This window comes from Tiliqua scincoides, chromosome 9 (genome assembly GCF_035046505.1).
Source record: "Tiliqua scincoides isolate rTilSci1 chromosome 9, rTilSci1.hap2, whole genome shotgun sequence".
Classification (NCBI taxonomy): domain Eukaryota; kingdom Metazoa; phylum Chordata; class Lepidosauria; order Squamata; family Scincidae; genus Tiliqua; species Tiliqua scincoides.
In genome coordinates, this window is record NC_089829.1 from 48463115 (window position 1) to 48489249 (window position 26135).

A 26135-nucleotide genomic window follows, 5' to 3' on the forward strand; every position below is an offset into this window, starting at 1 on the left:
CTGAGGTGGGCCCCTCGCGGCAGCTCGGGCCTGTGCGGCGCGGGCAGTGCGGGGAGCCTCGGCCGGGGCCTGGTCGGAGGGGAGGGGAGGAGCCGGGCCGCAGCTGCGGGCGGGCGGGCGGGCGGTGGCCGAGCGGCCCTGAAGGCGCCCCCGCGCCCCGGCCTCGCCAGCAGCCCTCAGGCCGAGCGCCGCCCCCCCGCGCAGGTCCCGACCGCAGCGCTGCCCGCGATGGACGCGGAGGGGTTCGGGGAGCTGCTGCAGCAGGCGGAGCAGCTGGCCGCGGAGACCGAGGGCATCGCCGAGCTGCCCCACGTGGAGCGCAACCTCCAGGAGATCCAGCAGGCGGGCGAGCGCCTGCGCTCCCGCACCCTCACGCGCACCTCGCAGGAGACCGCGGACGTCAAGGCGTAAGTGCTGCAGGGGCGTCGGGAGGACGCGCGCCCTGAGCCTCCTCGGCTCTGAGTCGAGACGGACGCGGGCCGGCGCTTGCGCACGGGCGCCTTATCGAACGCCGCTGCGGGGCTTGCTGTGCCGCTGCTGCAGCTGCAGCTGCTGCTATTATCCCTGTTGAAGGCAGCTGCAGAGATGCTGCGGCCTGGAGAGCGCTGCGCCCGCACCCTCGGGGAACTTGGGCTTCGGTGCACCGCCTCCTTTCTTGGCTTGAGGAAAACGATCGTTTTCTGTTTGGTTCTTGGCCCTGCAAACCAGGCTTGGAAACACGTTTTGAAGGGACTTCCCATTTCTGGTTTGGAGGTCCGCGCCATGCAGTTTGCGCCCACTGCTCCTGGTGAGATCCCCCAAACAGCCCAGCTGGATCCGGCCAAAGGCCACCTAGTCCAGCTTCCTGTTTCTCACCAGATGCTTCGGGGAGCACACAAGACAAAAAGGGACCTGCATCCTGGTGCCCTCACTGGCAACTGGTGTTCCTTGAGGGTAACCATGGTCCACCTACACCTGCAGGCACACCTCTTCCAGGTCGCACATCCCCGCTGCCAGCACCTCTCAGCCAAAGCATCAGATGAGTGACAGAGAGGGGAAGGGAATTTCCCTTAACTGTTTCAGAGAGTTTCTGCTCTCCAAAACTCTTGGAGGAGCCTTTCTTCCCGATGTATAGACAAACACGCTCCTAAAGTAGGATAAAACATATTCTGTTAAGTCAGGAGTTTGTACATCAGGAGTCTTGCCACTCATTTCGCCCTGAGAATGGGGATAGGAAAGAGGACAAGACTCAGGAAGATAAGTATCAACAGCAACCACAGAAAATAACCAAAAGCTAGACTACGTTTCTACCCTGATGTTACCCAAGATGGATCTTCAACAAGTCTTCAGTGTTCTCCTGCGGCAGTTGCGAATGTCAAAGTGAGCCGAGCTGAATACGTGACTGGGTTCAGTAGCCCTTACTCTCTGTCCCTTCGTGGGGATCATAACCAAACTCCTGGCCCAAAATTATGCTGAGTCATTGACCAATAATCTTCTGCACGTAGTTCATCCACCTGGCATGTTGTCATAATTAATGGCACCAGTGATCTCTTCACCTGGTCTGATACACCCCCACTTCCCCCCCCCCCAAAGACTTGGGGTGCCTTTTCTGACAGTTTAGTTTCTCTCTGCTAAGCTTTGGCTCACTTCAAAGTTTAACCCATTAATTACCTTCCTGCCAATCCAGCCATTTCAAAGACCAGAACCCCGCTGCAGTCATAAAGGTGTTACAGAGCCATATCACAAGGAAGTTATGCAGACGTGTTGCTAAGGGTCAGAGCATCCTTTCTACTTTCCTTTATAGTTTTCTGGCATCATTTTCTCATCCCCAAAAAACAGTGTGTTATGATAAAGAGGTACGTCCTGTTACCTCCATCACAGGCAGTCGCAAACCATTATGTGCCAGTTTTGATGACACAGTAAACTCTGGATTGCACTGAAAGTGAAATTGCACAAGGGAGTGCCCTAACTTTGCCAGCCTTTTCTGCTCAACCTCCAGGCAGCAAGGTGGTGGGTTGCTGTCTGGGGATGCAGAATTGGGCCCTGGGACAGGAGGTCCAGCCATAGCGGGAGGCGTACCGGGAGAGCCACGGCCAGGTCCCTCATCTCTGTGTAGCAGGGCCAACGGGACCAGTCTGGGATGATGAGGAGGACCTCGGCCTATTCTAGCAGGACCCTTTGGATGAGCTTCATGTGGGCAATGCGTGCAGCACCCCCTTGGGCCACTGGTAGTGTAGGGTGTTGGTCCCCTCTGCGTCGGTGCAGCATCCGCTGGAGAAGAATCTTGGAAGTTGACAGTTGAGGCTGGCTGCTGGTGAACAGGTTCATGGTCAGAGACCCGAACCTGCAGTTAATCCGCACAGGGACCTGCAGGTGCAGACTCATTTGAATTAAATAACTGTATTGCCAGGAGTTGTCAGTTGAAGTAACAAAATATACACGTTAGTATTATTTCAGATAGTTTTTGAAATAATGTACTATTCACTGGATTAACCGTATTCAGAAATGTCAAGATCTCTATGACAGGAACTCTGTGTTTCTTACAAAAACACTTGCTGTTGTATCCCCCCCTTTCCCATCTTCCATATAGATCTGTTCTTCTTGGATCCAGAGGGCTTGACATATCCCATATCTCTCAGCGGCTGGAGAGCCTTAGTGCTGTGACAACTTTTGAGCCTCTAGAGCCTGTGAAGGATACAGATATACAGGTAAGAGGCTGTGTGAAGCCAAGGCTGTATTTGTACAATCGAAGGTGAAGAGCAGTAAGTACCATTGTACTTTTTTTAAGGAGCAGGTGCCCAAGATGTGTACATACAGATGTAGGGGGGTTTGTTACTCATTTTTGCCCGTTAGGTGGGTCCTGTGGAGGAGTGATGTGAGGATATCCCAGAATCCTTTTTCTGAAGGTAACATGTTTTTTGCCATAGATAGTGGCAAAGTGGTAAGAGAGGGAGAGGACCCTAATCTGGTAGCCGATGAATAGGGTGTATTAATAGTCAGTGTTCCAGGAATTCTGTGTATGAGACCACCCTGGAGAAGGTTGGATGGGAATGAACCAGTTCTTCACACAAACTGCTTAAATCACATTGCAGGGTTTCAACAGCCTGTGTTGTGGATTGATGCCAGTCTTTGAGGCAGACCCCCAGTCTTTGGAGGGCAGAGCTGCTCTGCCTGAATCCCTTGTGGCTTCTGCATGTGCCTTGTCACATAACAATTCTGCTGTCTTTTTGAGTCTCTCCCTTGATCGGCAACCCCCCCACTCCTAGTATTGCCAGTTTCTACTAAGAGCTGTGCACTGCTTCTTTCTGTAGAACACAGAACTGGTTTGCTCATGTTACATTCAGTATAGAATTTGTGTTGCATTTTCAGTTGTGCTGTAAGGCACAATCAGTCTCGTTGATAACATTAGTCATTACTTAACTGAGCTGGCTGCCTTCTCCTTTCTTGCCTCCCCCATTGCGTTGTCGTGGGCAGCACAGACAAATTTGTTGAGCTTTGACCCTTGCAGATGAGGGCAGGGAGTGTTGCAGAGAGATCATCCTTGTAAGCTTCAGTTTTCCTGTACATCAAATACAAACAAGTAGTATCGAGTGGCCCAAAGATTTCAGCCTAACACTCTCCTTATCCCAGTCAACCGAGTGTCTTTCTGCCCTTAGCTTTTTTCTCCTTAACCCAAACACCGTACTACTTAATGCTGACTGAGGAGAGACAGGCCACATGGCATCTTGGTTCATTATGTGAATTATCTAGCAGTAGTAGAACCTGGATGACTGATACAGAAAGAGGACAGTTCCAGAAATTGCTCCCATTAGAGTAATTGGCTCAGACTCTGGTAGGTTCCTGTCCAGTGCACATGTGGTAGATTCCTGTCCAGTGCACATGTGCATACACTTGCACATGTTTTAGGGAAATCGCTTTCTTGAATAAAAAGAGTCTTTCTGAATGAGACCAGTGTTCCCTTTAGTTCAGTATTCTGCCTCCTGCAGCACCAGGCAGATGTCTGAAATGCTCACAAGCAGAGCGTGACAGTGATGAGGTGGTCACCCCTCCTGTTTGTCTCCAGCATTTGGAATGCAGAGCGTGGCAGTTCTATTTGGATAACGTGACTGATTTGACTCTCTACAGGTTTGGCTAATTGCGTTTTAAAACCCATCAAGCTAGTTGCCTTCACTAGTTTTGTTGGGGAGTATCAGTCGAGTGAGTTCGAGTTTGAGAACCTTTATTGGCATAAAACAAATTTAAGAGGACACAGGAAACAACAAATTCTGTTCACAGCATAATATTCAGATAGATGGAACACATGAGGATGTTTTATTTATAACGGCTAACAAATAATCAGCGACCAAGTCAGTGGTAGCCGCAAAATTATCTTCCAAAAGAAAGCGCAAGTGATCATCAGAAGAACCAGAGGGAACAGACAAAGTTGAATCTAGAAAAGAATCACGAAGTGTTTGAAGAGCAGGGCTGTGACACAGCATATGAACCACCGTGTCAGGTTCCAAGAAACAAAGTTTACAGGTCCTAATATCGAACAGAACACTGCGAAATCTTCCCTCAAGAACTGCAGAGGGAAAAATATTGAACCTGGTGAGCATAAAAGCCCACCTCTTACTAGGATTAACTAGTTCCCTAAAATAATTGACAGCACGGTTGGAAGCAAAAGATAGACCGAAATAATGAGGGGAGCAAATGGGATTAATGCTAGAAATTAATAACTGGGATTCAAAAAGTCTGGTCTTAATGATGGAATGGGCCTGATTAAGACCAGTGTCAGCAAGTGATTCCAAGGTAATTTCTAAAGATTGGAGTTTGGCTTCGAAAAGCCTAAACCAATTAGAAATATAGGAATTTTTTAGTAGATCGCGGAGAAGGGAATTAGGTTGGAAATTTAAATGGAGACGCAACCAATATTTAAAGGCTAAAGACCTCGCCATGGTGGAGGGGGGGGAGTATCAGTCATACGAGTGAAGTAGTTTCTCTTGCATGAGATCTGCACAGCTGAAGTAGAAGTACTACTCAGTGTCCGTTGTATGGAACTAGGCTATTGTACAGGTGCAGCCTATTTATACACTGATTTGACTCAACACGTATGGCCACTGCAAATGAGAAGGAATGTGCTGATCCCTGGAGAAGGGGAAAAATGCATCCCTTTAAAATCAGTTTAAAAACTGAACAGTCCTTTAACAATAGCCTCCTTAATGAGAGAGAGAGAGAGAGGGCAGCTGGCTGACAATCCATCAATCCTTCTCTCCCCAGTGGACTCCTCCCTTCCCTCTGAGCAGTGAAAGAAAGGTGATCACTTTGCATTGGTGAAGAGAGGGGCTGTGAAGCGCCTTTGTAAGCACTTGGAGGAGGACTGATGGATTGTCTTCTTAATGACTCTTATCTTACATCACAAAGGTCAGCAAGGCTGTTTTTAAATCACGGGAGCAAAGAAACTTTGTTTTTTAAATTGATTTGCTATTGTGCGTTTTTTACCATCCACCTGAGTGCTTGGAAGGGAACCCACGCAAATAATGAGGCTCAACCTGTATTGCAATTACCTACTTTGGCAGCACAGTGATGGTGGGCAATACTTGCCAAAAAGCAGTTCTCCAGTGGTCTTTTGGGAAGCTCCTCCTGTTTGTGGCAAGCAGAGTCTAAGTCTTCAGAGGGAGGGGCTCCCTGCACTGACCTTGTCTGGTTGCAGGTTAGAAGTTCCTCTGCTCGGCTCATGCCTAACATTGATGGTTCTTAAATTTAGTTCCTTTTGTAGCTCTGCTAGCTCTTTCTAGAAGCATTTTCTTCCCTTCTCATCTCAAAGCTGAGGGAATGGAAATGGGTTCAAATGGCTTCCTCTGTTTTCCTGTCTTCCTCCAACAGGATTTGCATCCTCAGGGTTATCTTTCACTTATGGGACCATCAAATCTTGGGTTGACTCCACAATATTTCCTGGGGTTGTGGGTCCTGGTGACCAGTTTAACTTGGGTTCCTTCTTACAGTGGATTCAGAATTCAGTACAGAAATCTGCCGACCTTGTGGGGACTCCTACTGCCAACTGCAGGCAGATTATTTGGACCCCATGCCCTAGAGCAGGGTTCCTCAAACTGTGGGTCACGACCTGATTGTTGGTGAATTGTGAAGCTGCAACTGATAAACTGATAGCAGATGAGCAAAATGCATAGAGCCTTATGGAAATGAAAATTGAGCCACAATGGAGATTGTGTTTACACACCCCATGTTTACTTGTGAGTAGATGATCATGCCTTGGTCCATGGGGAAGGGCAGGCCAAGAGCAATCCAATGTCTCCAGAATAGAAGCAATCCAATGAGTGCCCCCCCCCCCAAACACCTAAGAAGAAAATTCCTTCTTCCAAGCTGATGAATGTATTAAACCCTATGGAATGTTTAAACCCTATGGAAAATTAAGCTGCATGGTCATCTTTACTCATGAGTTAGCAAACATGCCTTGGCTTGTGTGGAAAGTCAAGCAAAGGGGAGTGCAAGACTACCAGAATGGTCCCAATTTGATGAATGTGGAGCTCAGTAAGTGCTACAGAAGGCCGCCTCCCCCACCATAGCACAGTAATAAGAGACTTGAGCTGATAAGACATTTTTGGGCATGTAAAGCTAGGTAGGTTCTGATGGTTTGTAATTTTAAAAAGCAGATTCCAGTGCTAAAAAGCTTTGGGAACCACTGCTTTATTTGAAACATTTGTTGTCTTTTACAAACTCCTCTTCCCCACCGCCCCACAGTGGAGCCTCATTTCCTCTTCTCATCACTAGGGCAGGGGTCTCCAAACTTTTTGGCCAGAGGGCCACATCAAGTATCTAGCAGAGCGTTGGGGCTGGAAAAAAAATTTAAATATAAAATGTATATAAATAAATCAGAGATGGAGCTTAGATGAGTGAATAAATGAATGAGTTGGCTCATTCATTCAACCTCTCTGGCCCTTCAGACCAGACGCGTCCTTCCAGACAACCAGAGCACAGTTCCAATCATGTTTGGCCAAGTGGGCCAGAGGCTTTCAGGGGACAAGAGGCTGGCTGCGGGCTGGATAGAGGCTTGCTGCAGGCCGCATCTGGCCCCAGGCCGGGGTTTGGAGACTCCTGCTCTAGGGTTTTAATGTGTTTAGAGGGAAGCTATGAATCTCAATCTAGCTCAAACAAGAAAAAAAATGTATTTTAAATTGATTTTGTCCCAAATCACACTGAACCGGTTTAAATATAAGAACTTAAATTGGGTTAGGGTGATGGGTTAGGGTTGCCGTGGCTACTTGCCATGGGCAATTTCAGTGCTTAATGCATTCTCAGGAAAACACTTTCTAGTTGATGATATCACTTCCAGCTGTAACATCACTTTGGGTAGGTCCAAGATTGTCATTCTGAAAAGTGGGTCCTGGGGCTAAAAGTTTGAGAACCACTCCCCTAGAGAGAAAAACTGCTGCTCAGACATCTTACATGGCAAGAAAGCAAAGACGGGCAACAAGACCCCTTCCTTTATTTGCACTGAAGTCTCTCTTCCCTCACAGTCTAAACCCCCCACCCCAGCATTGCTAGCTTTGAATCTGAAATGGGGTTTCATAGCCCTCTGAGCAGCTCCTTCTGCTGTCCCTGGTTCCTCTCCTTCCTGAACTTAGGGAAACTGGCTTAGGTTTCCCTGTTGGTTGGGCAAGATTCTCCAGCAACTCCCAGTAGCAATAGTTTCTGGCAGGGCATCCCCCCTGGCATCCCACCCAGGGCACTCGGAGCTTGGTGGCCGCATGTCTTGGGGCAAACCTGGGCAACACCTAGAGCAGGTGTGGATTGAATGATCTTTTAAGTTTTGTTACTGGGTATGCTTTTAAATATGCATTAATGTGCACATGTAGGAGAACTGTCTTGTGTGCTGCAATTCTGTGTAGTGACCAGTGGCACCGCCCAATGGTTTGGCAGAGAATGAAGAGGGAGGTGAAAGATGCAACCATCTAATGTTTATTGCAGGGCTACGATGGCAGTAATAGGGAAGAGGAATCAATAAAGCAGTTCAGTGTTTCTTAGCTGTTTACAGATCTAGGTCCTGAGTGTTGGTGGTCACGGAGTACAGAGAGGGAAGAGAAGGGAAGGGTAAAAAGATACTGTTGCTGGTAAAGCAAAAACTAAAACCAAGCTAAAAGTTAGTTTTTAGTTTTAGATTTTTAGATTGAGTTTTAGTTGTTTTTGGTTTTCAGTTTTTAACTTAGTTTTAGTGTGGTGATAGTTAGCCCTTCCGGTTCAGAATTGGTTTAGGCTCATTAGGTAAAAAAGCTAGACCACGACACCCAGCCCGAAAAACTGTTTATAGTTCAATATGGATTCTAGCCGTGAAAACTTTAGCATGTTTATGAAAAAAAATCACTTCAGTTTTTTTTTTTTTTTGAAGTATTGTTTTTAAGGCATTGTCTCTGCTGGGAACCAATAAGGTGTTAGTGTGAGTTAGCTGTCATTTCCATGTATGAGAGCTAATATTAGAACTCTTGTTCAGTTTTGCAAGTGTTTTTAAGTTGGCCAGTGGTTTTTGTTGGAAATAGGCTATGTCAGATGCAAGGGAGGGCACCAGGATGCAGGTCTCTTGTTATCTGGTGTGCTCCCTGGGGCATTTGGTGGGCCGCTGAGAGATACAGGAAGCTGGACTAGATGGGCCTTTGACTTGATCCAACTGGGCTGTTCTTAGGTACTGATTTGTTGGGTGATCTATACTGTTATATATTAAAATAAATAAAGTTAATGGAAGTAATTCCAAGTTTATTGATGTCACTGCATTTAGGCTGTGTGTAGGATATTGTAATTTATTTTGTCTGGTATGGGAGGGGGTCCATCATGGGGTGCTGCAGTGATACAAATCCTAGTGACGCCTTTGCCAACAGTGCTGCTGTTAAAACTTTTTCCTGCTTGGGGATGTCACTTGCGATCCTGACATCATTTCTGGTGGATCTTCACAGATTCTCATTCTAAAAAGTGGGTCCCATGTTAAAAGTTTGGGAACCACTGTTCTAAGGAGTTGAACTTGATAGTCACACATCCATGCCCATCTATTTTACCTGGGAAGCAGCTGTAGGAAATTCTTGGGTTAACAGAGAAGCTCTGTTTTACTCATTTCTCCTTGAAATAGAAATGTGTTGTGTCCAATAATAGTAGTGAGGCTAATTTTAAGATAAGGCGTATTTAGGAATGCCATCTAAACATCGAGCAGATCATCTCCAAAATTGGATTGAGCATTCCCAGGAAAATTTGAAGGCTGGATTAGTATGTGTGGGTTCAAGGCCCATGATCTAAACCAGTGATTTTCAACCTTTTTCATCTCATGGCACACTGACAAGGCACTAAAGTGGTCAAGGCACACCATCAGACTTTTGACAATTGGCAAGGCACACCATGCTACCAGTGGGGGCTCACATCTCCCATTGGCCCTATTAATAAATGACCTTCCCCCATATTCCTGTGGCATACCTGTGGACCACTCATGGCACACCAGTGTGCCACGGCACAGTAGTTGAAAATGGCTGATCTAAACACTGGTTCCTGCATTGTACACAGTCCTCACGTTTAGCCAGTTTATCTCATAAGCAGCTCAGACCGATTGATTGAACAGTTTTTCATTGGATTCCTACAGCATCTATTCAAATGGAATATCATAACCCTGATAATAGTGGAGGAACATTGTGTATTAAAAATGTACAGATATTCTTTAGAACAGCGATTCTCAAACTTTTAGCACTGGACCCACTTTTTAGAATGAGAATCTGTCAGGACCCACCTGAAGTGATGTCATGACCGGAAGTGACATCATCAAGCAGGAAATTTTTTTGACAGTTCTAGGCTGCAATCCTACCCAGATTTACCTAGGAGTAAGTCCCATTTACTATCATTGTTAAAAGCACTTATATAGTACCTTGTTAAAAGTACAGACCTATAACATGTCCCCAAATGCAGTCACATACCACGGTAGCATCAAGTCTAATATGCTAAAAATAAGATATTGAAATGAATGGGGACCCACCTGAAATTGGCTCACAACCCACCTAGTGGGTCCCGACCCACAGTTTGAGAAACACTGCTTTAGACTAAGCAGGACCTTTTTCGCAGACCAGATCTTCTCCTTACCAGGTGCATTTCCCTTTTTTTCTTACAAATTGAAGTTGAGTGTGTGGATCTTGCCCTGGGGTGCCAGTTCAGTGGGAAAATGCATGCAGTCAGCTGATGCAGTTGTCAGTCTTCAAATGCACTGGCGTTGCTAGGGGGGTGCGGGCCTGTCACAGGTTGAACCCCGGCCTGACTGGTAATTTACTGGCTGCACAGTATCAGGCCTGAAGCCTTGGCCAAACCAGGAGTGCACAGCATCCTGGGAGCTTCATGCTGATGCAATATCTGGTGATATTGCATCAGGTGATTTCATGTGTGTGTGTGTGGCAGCAGCTGCACAGTCAGCATGACTGTGCAGTAATTCCCAATGCTGTGATTGGCTGCAAGAAATATAAATGTCCAGCAGAGGCAAGCAAGTGTGTGGGAGAAGCAGAGCATTGTGAGCCGGAGGCTACGTTGGTTGGAAGAGTGGATCGTGTACCGTTGTACTACTTGGACATTGTAAATATCTGTACATACAGTAAAGGAGGAGTGTGGTGGATGACTTCTGCCTCTGAGTCTTCCTTGTCTCCGGGGGTGATTGTGGTTCGGCCGTGAGGCACAGAAACATCAAACAGCTGTGCAAAGCAGCTCGTAACAGGGCCGCACCGGGTGACATGCCGGGGGGGGGTGACGCGCCTTGTGGGAGGATGCGCTAACTTCGTGGTGTTAGGTGCTACCCCGTCCTGCCATAGACCGTTGGATGCAGAATGGCCAGTGGAGTACAGTGCAGAAAACAGATTTGAAATTGCTTATTTCCTTCAAAAGTTATGGACAAAAAACCGGAAGGAAAAAATGCATGGAACCCTATGGAAAGTGAAAGTGAGCCATAGCGCATGTTCACTTGCGAGTAGGTGTACTTGCCATAGTCCGTTGGAAAGGGCAGGCTGAGAGGAATCCAACGACACCAGAATGGTCCAGATCCAATGAACGCAGCCCCCAAAAAACACCTGAGAAGCTCCCCCCTCCCAGCTGCGAGTCTGAGCCCAAAACGAAGCCATGTGGCCGCGTTTACTCACAAGTAGGCGGACTTGCCTTAGTCAAGGCAGCTGAGAGGCTCCAAGGACATTGGAATGGTTCCTGAGCCAATGAATGCAGCCCCCAAAAACACCTGAGAAGGAGGTCCCCCTTCCCAGCTGCGAGTCTATGGAGCTCTATGGAAAGTGAAGCAGCCTCACATCACGTTTACTCGCAAGTAGGCAGACATACCTTGGCTGGTGGTCAGGCCAGGCAAAGTGGAATGAGAGGCCACCAGAAGCATCCCGATCCAATGGAGCTGGAGAGCAACAAATGCTCCAGAAGGCAGCCTCCTCCCCCCCCACTAAAAAGGACAAAAATGTGGCTTGAACTGGTAAGGGGAAGTTTTCCATTTTGCACTTGCAAAGCCAGGGGGGTCTTTATATGGATATGCCTGAAATAGAAGAACTTTAAACTGGGCACTGGGGAGGGCTGGAAATCTCACTGATTTGGGGGGTTGTTTTTGCAGGCAGACTACAAGCTCCATTGACCGCTATGGGACTTACTTAATTATTTATTTTAATTTGCTTGATGATGTCACTCTGGCCATGACATCACTTCCAATGGGTCCTGGACAGATTGTCATTCTAAAAAGTGGGTCCCAGTGCTAAAAGTTTGAGAACTGCTGCAGTAAGGTGTTAGTAAGTTGACGGGGGTGTGCGTGTATGTGAGACTACAAGTTTTCAAAATCACTAAAATCAGAGTTTGGAGGAATAAGACCATCATGTTATATATCAATCAATGTGTAATTTTGTGCAGAATGCAAAGAAACAAACCACATTGAAATATCTGTGTTCTAACAAAAGGTACAGCCAAAAAACCGGTGGGGGCAGAGCAATGGTACATCACCACACCCACCTGGAGCGTTGCCCTGCCCACTGCATGGGGTAATGCGCAGGCCTCCCGCACCGGGTGACTCAAATCCTAGTGACGCCACTGTTCAAACATTATGCTAGTGATGTGGGATGAACCACTGAAAAGCACTTCCCATGGGGATAATGTTTAAAGGACACCTCAGTCAAGTGAATATCAGCTTATGTGCAGCACCTTTGAAATATTTTGCTCTGAAACCACTACATGTGAAGGAGAGGGCTTTTGATGTGGGAAACGCCCTTCCAAAGTTTTTTTAAGTCTTGTTGGTCCAGAAGGTACTATTTGCCTTGTTCTTTATTTATCTTATAGATGGTGATGATCAAAGGTCCCCCCCCCCTTCTTCACAGGGAGATCTTATAAAGCAGTCATTGTTACTGACAACAGTTGCTAGTACTGTGTACCATTCTAGAATCTGGGCCAGTGCTGAGGTTAGCTGTCTCTATTTTTTAAGTTTCATTGCCTTAGGGAAGGTGTTGGCATGCCGTGAGCATAACATTAAATTTCTCAGATGGTGTTTTCACAAATCTTACTGCAGCTTTTTTCCCTGGGCAATTCCCAGCACTTAGATGGAAACTAATCATCTAATATTCAAGGCCCTATTAAGGATGCCGCGGGTTGGAGATGGGGCATCTGTTATGTAGTAATTTGTCCGGTACCAAGGGCTGCCTGAGATGTAATGTTGCTGTTCCTTTGGTGTGGGTGGGGGCAGCCTGTGGTTGGGGAAGGACTGGCTTTACACACAGAAGGTCCCAAGTTCAGTTACTGGCATGTCTGGGTAGGCATGGGAAAGACTCTTGTCTGAAACAGAGAGCTGCTCCCATTCTGGACCACTGTTCTGTATCTGTAGAAAGTAGCTAACACATTTTAGAAATGTCTGTATAGCTCCTCTTACCCTCTTGTGTATGAATTCTTCACATCAAGCCTAGTCATTATAAATGCAATTAGGCTAACCAAGCATATCTCCTCACCACAATTTGCAACCAGCCTCAAACAGTGTAGATGTGGCCTGTCCTGGTGACGTTTGGCAGGGGAATTCATCCTTGAAAGGGGAGTAGCTGGATGCACGCAATCTTTTAAGCCAGGGTTTCCCAACATCCGTGGGCCACTGAGACAGAAATTGGAATTGGCTTAGATCACATGCAAACAGGACCTCCAAGTGGACTTTCAACAGGAGATAAAATGTTGGGAACCAAGGCTTTAAGCAGAGCTGAAGTGCAGCAAGTGTTTCTGCAGTGGTCTCTTATATGCTGTGGACAGGCCTTTTAGCACAGATGGAGACCTGGGACATTCATTGCTTCCTGAGGAATAGCCTCCACCCCTATAATGCCCTGCCAGAGGGTGCTCAAGTAGTGGGATCCATATCCCAACTTTGGACCCTCCATCCCCCTGGGTCCACAGGAGTTGTGTCGACATTGGATCTAGACTGAAACTCAGGTCCAGTGGTGACCTGGCAGCTTGACTGCGCATTCACTGCTTTTGCACAGAGCCAGGGTGGTGTAGTGGTTTGGGAGGTGGACTTGGATCCGGAAGATCCAGGTTCAGATCCCCGCTCAACCATGAAGCTTCATGGGTGACCTTGGGCCAGTCGCTTTCTCTCAGCCTCACCTACCTCACAGGGTTGTTGTGAGGACAAAAGAAGGGGAGCAGCAGTGTACACCACCCTGAGCTCTGTGGAGGAAGGGTGGTATAAAAATGTGAAAAATAAAATAAATTTCTTTGGCTTACACAGGAGGAAAAGGTGGCAGGCCCTACAGGTGCTCTGCATCTGGGTGCTAGCAGTTACAAGGACGTTTGGAGCCCTGGCTGTTCAGTTATGATGCAACATCTTTCTGAGGAAGGTTCTCACTGCCTTGTGGATCAAGCTCTAACTTCTTTGCTAGAACATAAGAAGAGCCTTGCTGGATCAGGCCCAGGGCCCATCTAGTCCAGCTTCTTGTATCTCGTACAGGCCCACTCAATGCCTCTGGGAGCACACTAGACCAGGGGTGTCAAACATAAGGCCCGGGGTCCGGAAACTTTTTATCCGGCCCTCAGGCTCTCAGCTGCTGAACAGTGCTGAGGTGTCACTGCTGAAAGGGCATGGGCTCTCCAATCTTGAAATATGATCAAGATTTGCTTATTTTCTCTTCTGTCATTTGCAGTTAATGAGAACAAAGTGCTGATTTCTGGCCATCAGCTGCTTAATAATGTCACTTTCTGGTTCATGATGTCACTTTCGGCCCTCAGCAGGCATCCTGAATGCTAACTTCAGCCCTCTGAATGAAACGAATTTGTCACCCCTGCACTAGACAATAAGATACCAGCATCCTCTTGCCACTCTCCTTGCACCTGGAATTCAGAGATGGTTACCACTAAAACTCAGAGGTTGCATAAAAATAAAGTTTATTATTATTATTATTATTATTATTATTATTATTATTATTATTATTATTATTATGACTTGTAACCCGTGATGGACACCTAGGCCTGATGCCATCACAATGTCCTGTGGCAAGGAGTTTCACAGATTAATTACATGCTGGGTGAAGAAATACAATATTTCTTTTTGTCTGTTCTGACCTTCCCGGTAGGCAATTTTAGTGCACGTCCCCTGGTTCTGATGTTGTGTGAGAGGGAAAAGAACTTCCCACTATCCTCGGCATAATTTTATATCTTGGTTGTGTCCTCCCTCCCCCCAATGCCCTCTTTCTTCACTGATGAACTTTAAATGTTGTAGCCTTTCCATGTAAGGGAGGTGCCCCAGCCCACTAATTATGGTTCTCTTTTGGTCCAGCCTTGTGCTCTTGTCTCTTGTGAGTTTCTTTCAGGAGTGGTGGATGTTACTAATCCAGATCACTGCTCTTCCCCTGTGTTTCCTGTCTGTTCCCTCTAAGCGGGTATGTGAAGAGCTCTGCAGCAGAAACATTTAATCTCTTTGGCTTGTGGGGGTGGAGCCAAGGTCTGGGCTTCTTTGAGTCTTCCCTGTAATTGAGCATCTGCATTAGAGTTGCTTGAGAATTGGCAAGTCAGAGTGAAGTGGTCAGGTGCCAGATATGCTCTCATACTTGCTACTGGAGTTCTTGGAACCCTAGTTGACTTGAGCAAGGCAGGACTTATTACTGAGGGACTTGGGCGTGCCCATGGGTGGCCAGCCTTTCAACTTGAGGGATCCTGGACCTTTATCAATTGTGTAGAGGAGGGTTTGTCATCAGTGATATTGTTAATGATCCAGGAGCCCTAAGTTCAAATGTTGGTCACTCCTGGGCTAGATAAAAGTGCCCCATCTATATGAAGAGCAATGCTGCCACCCCAGTATGGCAGAAGCATCCAACTTTTGGAGATCTCAGAAGTAAGTTTGGTGCCTGTTCAAAAGATAACATTCAGTGCTCTAATGCACTTTATGAATATTTCAGCTGTCTTTCTTGATTCACAACACGGCCTGTTGTTTCCAAAGGTGCTTAGTGGTGCTTCTCAGGTTTCATCCTGTTGAATCCTCTGCAAAGGCTTAAGAGCTTTCCATTTCCTGCTAGAGAGGAATGCAATAGACAAGAGCCATTGACTTCTTCCCTTCTGAGTGTCCAACTCTTAAGTTGGCAGTTACAAATGGATAAATCTTGGAACTGAAGCCTGATGTTCTCACAGTGTGCCAGAAAGACATCGTTCAGAGGAAGACTGCCTAAGTGCTCCTTCTTTTTGTTTCTAATTTATAAGTTCCGAGCCAGCTGCAGCCAGTGTTTGGTATGTTCTATTTTAACATACCCTAACAATCTATCACATTTTTAACAGCTCTGAACAATCTATACCACGTTGTAAAGTAATCAAGAACCTCTCAGTTACTAGATCTCAGCAGTGTAAAGATTCAGGGGCAAAAAAAGAGGAGGCGTGAGTAAGAGAAAACACATCACTTTTCCCAAATCCTTCTACAAATACCTGCATGGTTGCAGTAAAGAACATGGCTTTCCTCAGACTTGGAATAGCTGTGGAATTATGAGACCCTGAACTTTTTTATTTGTTTATAGAATTTATATCCCGCCTTTCTATCCCACAAAGGACACTCAAGGCTGCTTACATACATACGTGCGTACATACACACATACACATACACACATACTTAAAAACCATAAAACTTGAATCCTGATTAAAATATGTTCATTAAAAAGTGGCCCCCCCGTGTCAACTTAAAAAGGCTTTCCTGAATAAAAAGATCTTAAGACCCTGCCAAAAGGATTCTAAAGAGGGAGCTGTCCTCATTTTCGGGAGGAGGGAATTCTACAGATGGGGAGCCACCACCAAGAAGGCCGCCATCTTTCTTGCCACCATCCCCCTCACCTCCATTGGTAGCAGCATAGTTAGAAGTTCCCCCTCTGATGGCCTGAGAGGACGTGTTTGATTGTATGGAAGGAGGTGGTCCCTCAGATACCCTAAACTTCCCTTTCAAATGAAACAAGGAGCAAGCGCTCAGCTCTCATGATTCAGGAAAAATCTTTTATATGTAGGAAAGTTTTTGCTGATTGCTAATGAGGGTTCTTTTTAAAAATTCTTGCAATTTTGACATTGTACTGAGCTATAGAACGAGATGCTTTCCTTCAGTTGTAAAAACAGTTGCAGCAGACAGGGTTTTGATTGGTGTGGGAGATAATTTAATGAGAAAAATCAGTTGTTGCCTCCACACATTTTGAAAATTTAATTTTCAGGGGATGGAACATTTGTGAGTTGGAGATCTCCTTCCCAAAGGAGCTGTCCCTCTTGTGGGATGAGTGTGGCTGTAACTGTGCTAGCTGTAACTTTGGGGTTCAGATTTTGTTCTCATTAAGAGACCTCCTTTACACATCAGAACCTTTGCTTTTCAGCTAAGATGCTGCCTGCTCACTGAACTATTTTCAAAAACATTTTTTCCAGTGTGTATAAATTCCCAACTGTCTGCTAGAGATTTCACTTCATGCAACTGATGAAGTGGGCTCTAGTCAATAAAAACTTCTGCCCAAATGCATCTGTTAGCTGTTGAGTTGCTAGAAAACTCTTGGTTGTTTTAGAGGCTAGAGATGGACAGCTTTCCCTCTGAACCTTGTTCTTTGCGATCGTACCGTCCATTATTTGCCTGCTGCAAATAGCTTTCTTTTTGGGCTATTGTTCCTTCTCCACACCCTGTCACTGGTGGCCAAAAAAATGATATTTACAATCCGCACATCTGAAAGAAACATAGTTCCAAGTTTACTCTTAGATTTTTCTTAGTCATTTTGTGGAGATTGTAGGATTGACGGCAACATGTCACTGTGTGAAACTTCTGGTATTTTGGTACTGAGTGAGGACAGGGTTAATTTTGTAAACCTCCCCAACTTGAATTTGCGTGTAAGTGTTCATGGGCTTATGCATTGAACTAAGCAGTGCTTGTTTTCCCAGGGGCTGTGCTAAGGTTGAATACTTAATCTGTCATGGCTTTTGGGAGGAAGCAGTCTGTGATTGCCATGTTAACAGTCTAAAACAGTGGTTCTCAAACTGGTGGGTCATGATCCACCAGTTTGTGTAACGCTTCCCCCATCTCTTTAAGTTCTAGACCGAAAGCTGCTCTGCTGTTTGGTGGGCCACTGCAAATGGCCAGAGGGTGCACATGGGTGAAGCAGCATTCTGAACTTCCTGTCCTGCATCGTTGCCAGTATGTTGGCAGTGGAGGCAGTTCAGGGGAGGATTGTGGGCAGATTGGGGCAGGGACTGGGCCTGGCTGGGGGCGGGAGGGGGTTGGAACTCAGCAGCATTAGTGGACACAGTATCCTATCACCCCTGCCTGGCCTGGTCCCGCCCTTAGGTTTCTCTTTGGACTTTCAGCAGCAAAATAGCTGGCATAGGTCCATTGGAGTCTGGGTGGCCTAAAGATGTGTAATCAAAAGAATTTTTACTTACCTGTCCCAGGCCATCTGACACCCCCCCCCCCACACACACTATTGCATACAGTGTGTGTTCTAGCAGTGTGGGGAGATAGGATTGGGCCCTTAGGCTGCAATCCTAACCACACTTTTCTGAGAGTAAGCCCCATTGAACAAAATGGGACTTACTTCTGAGTAGACCTGGTTAGGCTTGTGCCCTTAGTTGTTTGTTTACTCCAACTTTATATTTATTTGCTTTGTTTGAAGCTGGGACCAGACTTTTATCTGAGAGTGGGCTTCAAAGGGTTCATTACAACTTACCCTAACAGGGAAACATTGATTGTTGACAAATTTGTAGACATTAATATAGAACAATTTCCTTACTCAGTGCCTTGAACATCCATTAAAGTTCTGCCCTTGGGCCAGTATAGGTTGCATTGCAGTAGGTTATTAGTTGGCTATCCTTCCAAGTGTCCTAATGTGGGTTTAATTTTAAAGCGGGTGGAGGCTGCAGTTTATTTATTATCCTGTCTGTACTTGGAAGGATGATATATTTAATGTACATTACTTAGAAAAGGGTGGTGAGCAGAAAACAGAAACCTCGTGTTATGATCTGTGTCTTTCCATGTAAAGGCTTTTGGATCAGATCAAGCCACGTCTTGGTCCTTTAAACTTATTTCCAAGCATAGCCTGTATCATTCACTGCAGTCTTTGTTTGTGTCATGAGACTCTCTCCAGTGGGAAGATGCCATTTTATTTTGCATGGTCGGCCAAACAGTTCTGGTGAATAAGCTAATAAAAATGGTATGCAAACCCTGTAAAAAATTTTTTATCCCCTTTCACCTCCCGAATCCCTCTGTTTTTTTAGATAATTTCAGGCACATTTTTTTCCAGGAAGACCAAGATATCCCAGTTTCCCTCCCCAGAAAGACCCATTCCATGTTCGCCATATTCTCTCCTTTTTGAAACCTTCTCATAAAACACTGACTCTGTAATTTCCTGAGGGAAAGCTGGTTTTGAACAGGGTGCTAGCAATGACCCGTATTCACTGAAACAATGAGAAATATTTAATTCCTAGTATGCTGAGCCTGCGATCCTATACATGCTCACCTGGGAGTAAGTCTGGTTTTTAGAAATGGGTGGGGTAAGAGGGCATTACCACCCAGCATTTTAATTTATGTAGCTGTAGTGGCTATTTTTAGGCTTAAATAATTACAGTGCCAATTTGGGTCAGCTCTACTTCTGTGGTTACTTGCTGTTGAAAGAGATTATAAACTATCTACAGGAGGGTGAATTTATAGGTGTCTTGGAAGCCCTGAAAGGACAAGGATTTGATTGCATCCCTCAAACCTTTTTTCTAATTAAAAAAGGCTTTTTATTGGAGATTGACATTCAATCCCAATCCCTGGGCAAATCTCATCCCCTTATCTGAATGGGAACAGGCCACATCTGTTGTGAAGAAGAGACTTGAGAGTCAAACTTCATGAGCAGGCAAACGTTTACTGATGGAGGTGTGCTTCCAAATGAAGTGCAACTCACCAGTTGGGATGGTGGTGCAACTCATCAGGGGATGGTGGTGATAATTCTGGGTGGAATTAGGGTGCATGGGGAGGGGAATTTCATTCCCCCCTCCTTTTTTTCTGAAAACACAGGCCTAGAAAATTGAGGGTCAGAAAAGTTTTTCCCAAACTTTATGGTGGTTTGGAATGAATTTGGGGTGCCGATTCCAAAAATGGCATCCGTTTTGCCCTATCACGTCTAGTTTTGGAGATATAGTATAGCCTCATTAGTGAATGGTTCAAGCAGCTTCCTCATGAGGAATCCATGGTGTAGGCTCCTCATGAGAAAGCTGCTTGAACCATTCACTAATGAGGCTATATCTCCAAAACTAGACCTGTGAAATTTTTATTCTGGAAATTGCCCTTTGGAAGTGTTCCTGAAGTGAAATCCTCAATTCAAGGGCAAATCCTTGCTGGCAGAAGAGGAGCTAGACTTTCACCTCCTAGCTCAGTAGTGCCAACACTGACTGACGGTAGTTCTCCAGAGTTTCAGAAGGGGGTCTTTCTCAGCCCCACCTGGAGAGGCTGGGGATTGATCCTGGGTCTTTCTGCCATTTTGTTCAGGTCTTTCCCGGTAAAAAACAGTGCAGGGAATGCTGCCCTGCCTCTCTCCCAACCAGGATCCTTCTGCTTCCTAAAGTTCTCTTTTTCATTACTGGTGGCAAAAGAAAACCCATCCCGGTCAGTGCCAGAGCCAGGCTTGGGTTTCTCCTAAAATTCTGCCCTTTTATTTAGAGGTGTGCTTGGGGTGGGTGCCACCTGGTGCAGCACTTACCTGCAGAAGCCAGATGTACTGCAAGTTTGGGGGTGACATAATGACATAATCACGTTGCCCCCGACTTTCTGAGTTATCGCACTGCTTTGAATGTGAAAAGTCTGTCTCTGGACCTACTGCATTTGGCAGTCTTTGGCCCACTCCAGGCCCAGTTGCTTTGTGTTCTCATCAATGAGTGTTGAAAACACAGTTGCTGCTGAGAGCATGAGGTGGCTTGGCCTGGAGCAGGCTGAAAACCACCAAATGGAGACTTGGGCAGTGTGGTGTCACCCCTCATGAGGGTGACACCGTGCAGCCTGCACCACCTGCACTCCTGTAGTAATACCTTTGCTTTTAAGAACATAGGAACAGCCCAGCTGGATCAGGCCATAGTCCCATCTAGTCCAGCTTCCTGTATCTCACAGTGGCCCACCAAATGCCTCAGGGAACATAAAAGACAGCATGAGACCTGCATCCTGGTGCCACCCTTTGCATCTGGCATTCTGAGGTAACCCACTTCTAAAATAAGGAGGTTGTGCATACACATCAGGGCTTGAAACCTGTGATTTTTCCTCCAGAAATTTGTTCAATACCCTTTTAAAGGCATCTAGGTCAGATGCTATCATCACATCCTGTGACAAACAGTTCCACAGACTAACTACACGCTGAGTAAAGAAATATTTTCTTTTGTCTGTCTTAACTCTCCCAACACTCAATTTTATTGGATGTCCCCTGGTTCTTGTGTGAGAAGGAAAAGAGCGTTTCTCTCTAGCCACTCTATCCATCCCCTGCATAATTTTGTATATTTCAATCATGTCCCCCCTCAGGCACCTTTTTTCTAGAACATTGTAGCCTTTCCTGATAAGGGAAGTGCCCCAGCAGGTTTTGTTCTAACCTTGCAGAATGTGTTCTCTGCCTCAGGAGCCCTGAGGTCCATAGCTTGCGCACCTTGACTGAGCACCGTTATGGGATGAAATAGGGTGATGCAATTCAGGCAGGGGTGGGTGAGGAGCAGACACCCTGAGCTTTGTAGCTACTTGGGCAACAAGACTGCTGGGGCAAATGGGGCCTGATGAGTTCCATAGGCTGCATTTGGGTTAGGCTGACTGTCACTGCTAAGCCGGGCAATGCAACCTAGAGAGTGCCCTTTCTTCATGGAGGCTTAATCTTCTTAGCTTGCTGATGGGTGAGGGCGTGGGTGGCACAGGAAGAAAGCAAACTGTTTGAGCCATTGTGTCTCTTTGTCCCCACTAGCATCTTACAACAGCTCTAGCTGGAGAATCTGAGGTTCAGGAAGCAGACCATAAGCACTCAATTGACTGGACAAGAGCAAGAGACCACCCACTGTGGTTTTTATAGCGCGCTTGGCCAGTGCAAAGGGTATGGAAATCAGACACTTTTATTTCTTTTTGTACTGTAAGTGGCTTCTAACTTGAACCCACAGAATGTCAGCAGACCCAGGCTGACATTCAGATTCAGATCCCTAAAGACATAATTCACACATGCAGAGTTGATTTTGAAAAAATGTGCCTATTTTATTCTCTTCCTGCTCCTTTGAAACATGTGGAGGTGGAGGCCTCACCCTTTCTTGGTTGCTGTGCTAATGTCTTTCAGAAGAGCAAGAAGGAAACAATTCGCTTCTGCACTGCACATGTGCAGCAGTTGGTATCTGCAGCCCAGAGCAAATGGTCCTATGAAAAGCTGCTCAAGCCTTAGAGTTGTCCTCTGAGTATTGAAATCAGCTGCAGTAAATATCACTTGTCCCAAGTGATTGTCCACCAGAAGCAAAAAGGTCAGCAGGGACATCTTGGTCTTAATGAATGACTGGCACGTAGAAATCAAGGGGCTTTTGGTCGTTCCTCATCTCTCTGGCCTTCAAATCAGTGATCTGTCCTAGGAGGCCATTCCAGTCTTCAGAGTGGATAAAAATGGGTTATTAATTTAAATTCATTTAAAAAAAATAATTAAAATTGATGAACTAAAACTATGTTATAAGGTGTCTCTAAATAAAAAAAATCATTGTTTAAAATGTGCTGAATCTAATGTAAGCATGTTGACATTTAGACGCCCCAGCCAGGGAGGCCCTGTCTGCCCCCTTAAGGGGGGTGGGGCAGTGGCGAAGGCAGAGACATGATTGCCACGATCACACCACTGCCAGGGACAAAAGGGGTTTTTGTGTGAGGATTCCATGGAAGCCTCTGCAGGACTTCCCAAGTCTTGGAATATATAAAAATAGTGATTGCAACCCACTTCTGGTTTGCGGTTGCAACAGGAGATGGGGGACCCCTTGCACTTGTGGAAAGAGCCAAGTGGCTGCTGCTGCACACATGCAGTGGAGCATAGATTCTGGCTCTTAGTTCTTGTTCCCCTTTCGAGATTGGTGCGGTTACATTTCAGGCATTTGTGGAGTTCCTTCTCAGAGTTTGAGTTGACGTTTTAAAGTGACTCTTCTTATCTTTCCCTGTGTAGTGACCGAAAAGGTTTGGAGTATTCACAGTGCCTCTTAGTTTTGGGGAGAAAAGACCCAAAGACTTCCTAGTAGACCAAACCTTTAGCAACAATGCCTTGTGGGTCATGGATCCTTGTTGCTCTTTGGCAAGAGTGCAATTAATGCCCTGGGTTTGTGAAAAGTCTCCTCATTAAAACCTGTTCTTGCTCCGGCCTTACGTGTCTCAAAGCAGGTGTTCTATCAGGCTGCTGAACTGGGAGCAAGCTTGGCAAATGACACCATTGATCTGAGAGTGCCATGTTCGTGGCACAATCAGCACAGCCCAGGCTGCTGCCAGTCCTCAGTGCTGCTTAAAGAAGGACCCCCCCCCCCAACACACACTGTAGAGAGAGGATCAACCCCTTCGGTGTCCTCTGCACCACAAACCTGCAGAGTTGGTTCACAAAACAGTCACTGCCCTTAGACTTCAGTTGTCATTGCTTGTAACTTCTGGCCTGTCCCAAGGGAAGGCGCACTCCTGTGTTCGTGCAGCAGTGGCTGACGTTTTCCAGCTCAGTCTGGCTCCAGCACCGAGACCTTTTTTCCCTGCTGCTTCTGCTGCCACCTGATTTGCAAGGTTGTTCCAGTCCCTAAATAAGTCCATAAAAATTTGTATCTGATAAAATGAGTCTCCACCAGACTGTGTGTTCCGTTCCATTATATGTATTTGCAACCCTGGTTAAGAGTTGCTTGACCAGAGACTTGTTGGTTGTTACATTGAATAGTGTGTGTGTTTCTTATGGTAGCAACATTGTGGTGGAATTGAGTTGTATTTGCAGCTCTCCTGGCCCTGTTGTGTGCTGGATTTCTCGCCCGCCTCTTCCATGCCTGCAGCTTGTGCTGCGAGACACAATCCACCAGGAACAGTTCATGCCCATTGCAAGAAGGAAATGAGAGTTCTGCTAGAACTCCAGCCGTGACTTTTGAGAAACTCCTGCTTGTTTAGAGGGGATGAAGAGCACTTGAAAAACTCTCTCTCTCTTCACCACCCTAAAGCAGTTATTCTTAAATAAATGTTCAGCACAAAAAGGGGGAAAAGTGTCCACTCTTACTGGTTTTGCCACCTGTTTGCTCTTAGGACAAAGAGATCCTTAAGGAAAGCCTGCCCAGATCAGACCAAAAGTCCATGTCATCCAGCATTCTGCTTCGTCTGGTGGCCCACCAGACATCTCTAGAAAGGCCTGACGATAGTCCTCCTCCATTGTTGCTCCTCAAGCATTTGCCATACGCGTTAGCCTGGGTCAGACTGGCAGTCCCTCTAGCTAAATGTTTCAGCTTTTAAGGAGAGACCTTTTTCTTTCAAAGTACATGCCTCTTCTACTCTTTATCAGTCTGCTTGTGGATGGAGTCTGGAGTACACAACTACTAGTAAAGGCAAGTGTGAAACTGCCTATTGGAATGTTTGCTGATGGGTCAAACAATGAGCCACTGTGTATAAAGGATAGTGAGTGCAATCCGGAGCACTCCTTGGGCTTGTGCAGGTCACTTGCGCTGGTCCAGCACGGTTGCAAAAGTGCTGTAAGGTATGTCTTCAGTGACTTGGGAGTCAGTGGGACAAGGACATACGCAGGTCCACAGAGGCCGAATCCAGCCCCCATGCCACTGACACCAGCTAAAGTTGTGCTGGCTGAGGGTGGCTGGCGCAGGGAGTTGGAGAGGGCCAGTGGGCGAACTGGGCCTGGGGTGGTGGGACTGGCCTACAGTACTCAGGCTCCTAACCCCCCTCCCTAGCAGCCCAGCATTCCACCCGACTGCTGGGATCTGCACCAGCAGTTTAGCCGACACAGATCTGAGTAGCCCTAGCGCAGTGGCTGGAGCATTATTTGGGGGTAAGGGGACATAAGTCCCCTTACTCCGAATTGCACTCTATTCCCCTCCAGGCCCTCACTTCATTCAGCACAAGCCAGTCGGCCTGCCTGTTCCAGCGAAGGTTAGGATTGGGCTGTGAGTTCCTAGCCTGGCCTTGTCGTTGGACTTGTGTTATCCAGCTTCTTCCAGCTGTGTCTCATATTCAGGGTTTACAGTGGATGAAGGTAAAAAAATTGGGTGGGAAGATTTAGGGTGCAATCCAGAGAAGTACTTGGACCAGCCAAGGAGGGATGTTTGTACCTCCTTGTGAGCTGGCAAGGCTGGCACGTGGAGGCGCACCGGCCTGTGGAGGCTGACACAAATGTGATGCTGTGGCTGGCAAGTGGCTCTCCAAAGCCTCAGCCCTGATATCTGAAATCCTAGAGATGCTGAGGATTGAGCCTGGGAGCACCTCATACAAAGCCTGTGCCCTCCCTCTGAGTCTGCAGTCCTAACCACACTTTCCTGAGAGTAAACCCCATTAAACAAAATATGACTTACTTCTGAATAGACCTGGTTAGGATTGTGCCCTGAGTCTCCATAAGAGCCCTTTCTAAAATCAGGAGGATGTGTATGTGCAACCTCCTGATTTTAGAAATGGGCTATGCCAGATGCAAGGGAGGCACCAGGATGAGGTCTCTTGTTGTCTGGTGTGCTCCCTGGGGCATTTGGTGGGCCGCTGTGAGATACAGGAAGCTGGACTAGATGGGCCTGTGGCCTAATCCAGCAGGGCTGTTCTTATGTTCTTAAAGTGTTTGCTTCTCCCCTGCTGTGCAACTTACTGTGCGCCACATCACACCCATGGCCGCTTTCCCTCTTTTGCATTTCTCTGCCTCCTCCCTGTCTTGTTCCTTGTCTTGTCAGTGTTGTGAGTAGCCTTATGCAGAAGCACAATAAATTCTGCAAAATAAGTGTACCTTTGCTCAATTTGCATCATTGTGATTCAGTTACAGAATTTGTGGTGTTTCATGTGAGCAAGCTGAGCGCCTTTCCCACAGAAACTGGAATCTTTTGTGCTTGTGCCCAGGATGTTTGCAGTTCTTTGTACAAGTGGTTATTAATGGAGATTTGTCCATTAACTGAATCTCTTGAGGGGAAACACTTGAGATAGTTTGTTCGTGTAAGATATTTCTCATCTCTTCTCTACTTCACCTGAAACTGACAGCTTTTTCTGTAATGGCATCTAGTTGGATTTCCTTTCAAGAGCAGCATCTGTGGCAGTGAGGCCTGGCTTTCGAACCCCCCCCCCCCCACCGGACTGCTGGCACAAGGCTCCAGCTTCTGAGTATAGCAGCTATTTGATGTGAAACAAGGAGAGTTTGACTTCTTGCAGGATAAAGGAACCTCTCCCCTAGGATTGTTTCTTCTTGCAATAAAATGAGCCCGTGTTTCGTTTTGCTAATTTCAAAGGAAAAAAGTGCTGTTCTTTGGAGGCTACTCAGATGCTTGTGAAACCCAAGAGCCAATCTCAGGCTTGCAGTACTTTGCTGGGCCTTTGAAATCAGTGTGCCTGAGTCTCAAAGCACGCACTGTAACTCTGACAGACTGGATGTGTGCATTTGTCATTCTGCGCAGCACCGCTAGCAGTGCAAAATATTTCACAGTCCTTAGCCACGAAATCGGGTCTGCGGTGTGCTGGTTAGAACTGGTCATTCCAG

General features: G+C 46.5%; 1 protein-coding gene across 1 annotated transcript in view; it reads left to right on the forward strand.

Annotated features, from left to right (window-relative positions):
- Positions 1-104: 104 nt before the first annotated feature.
- The window catches only part of NUP93 (nucleoporin 93), a 102066-nt gene continuing 76035 nt past the window's right edge, over positions 105-26135 (forward strand). The window contains exons 1-2 of the mRNA XM_066637307.1: positions 105-407; positions 2570-2687. Of these exons, the coding sequence (XP_066493404.1) occupies positions 229-407; positions 2570-2687 (297 nt within the window). The 5' untranslated portion in view covers positions 105-228. The remainder of the gene's footprint in view (positions 408-2569; positions 2688-26135) is intronic.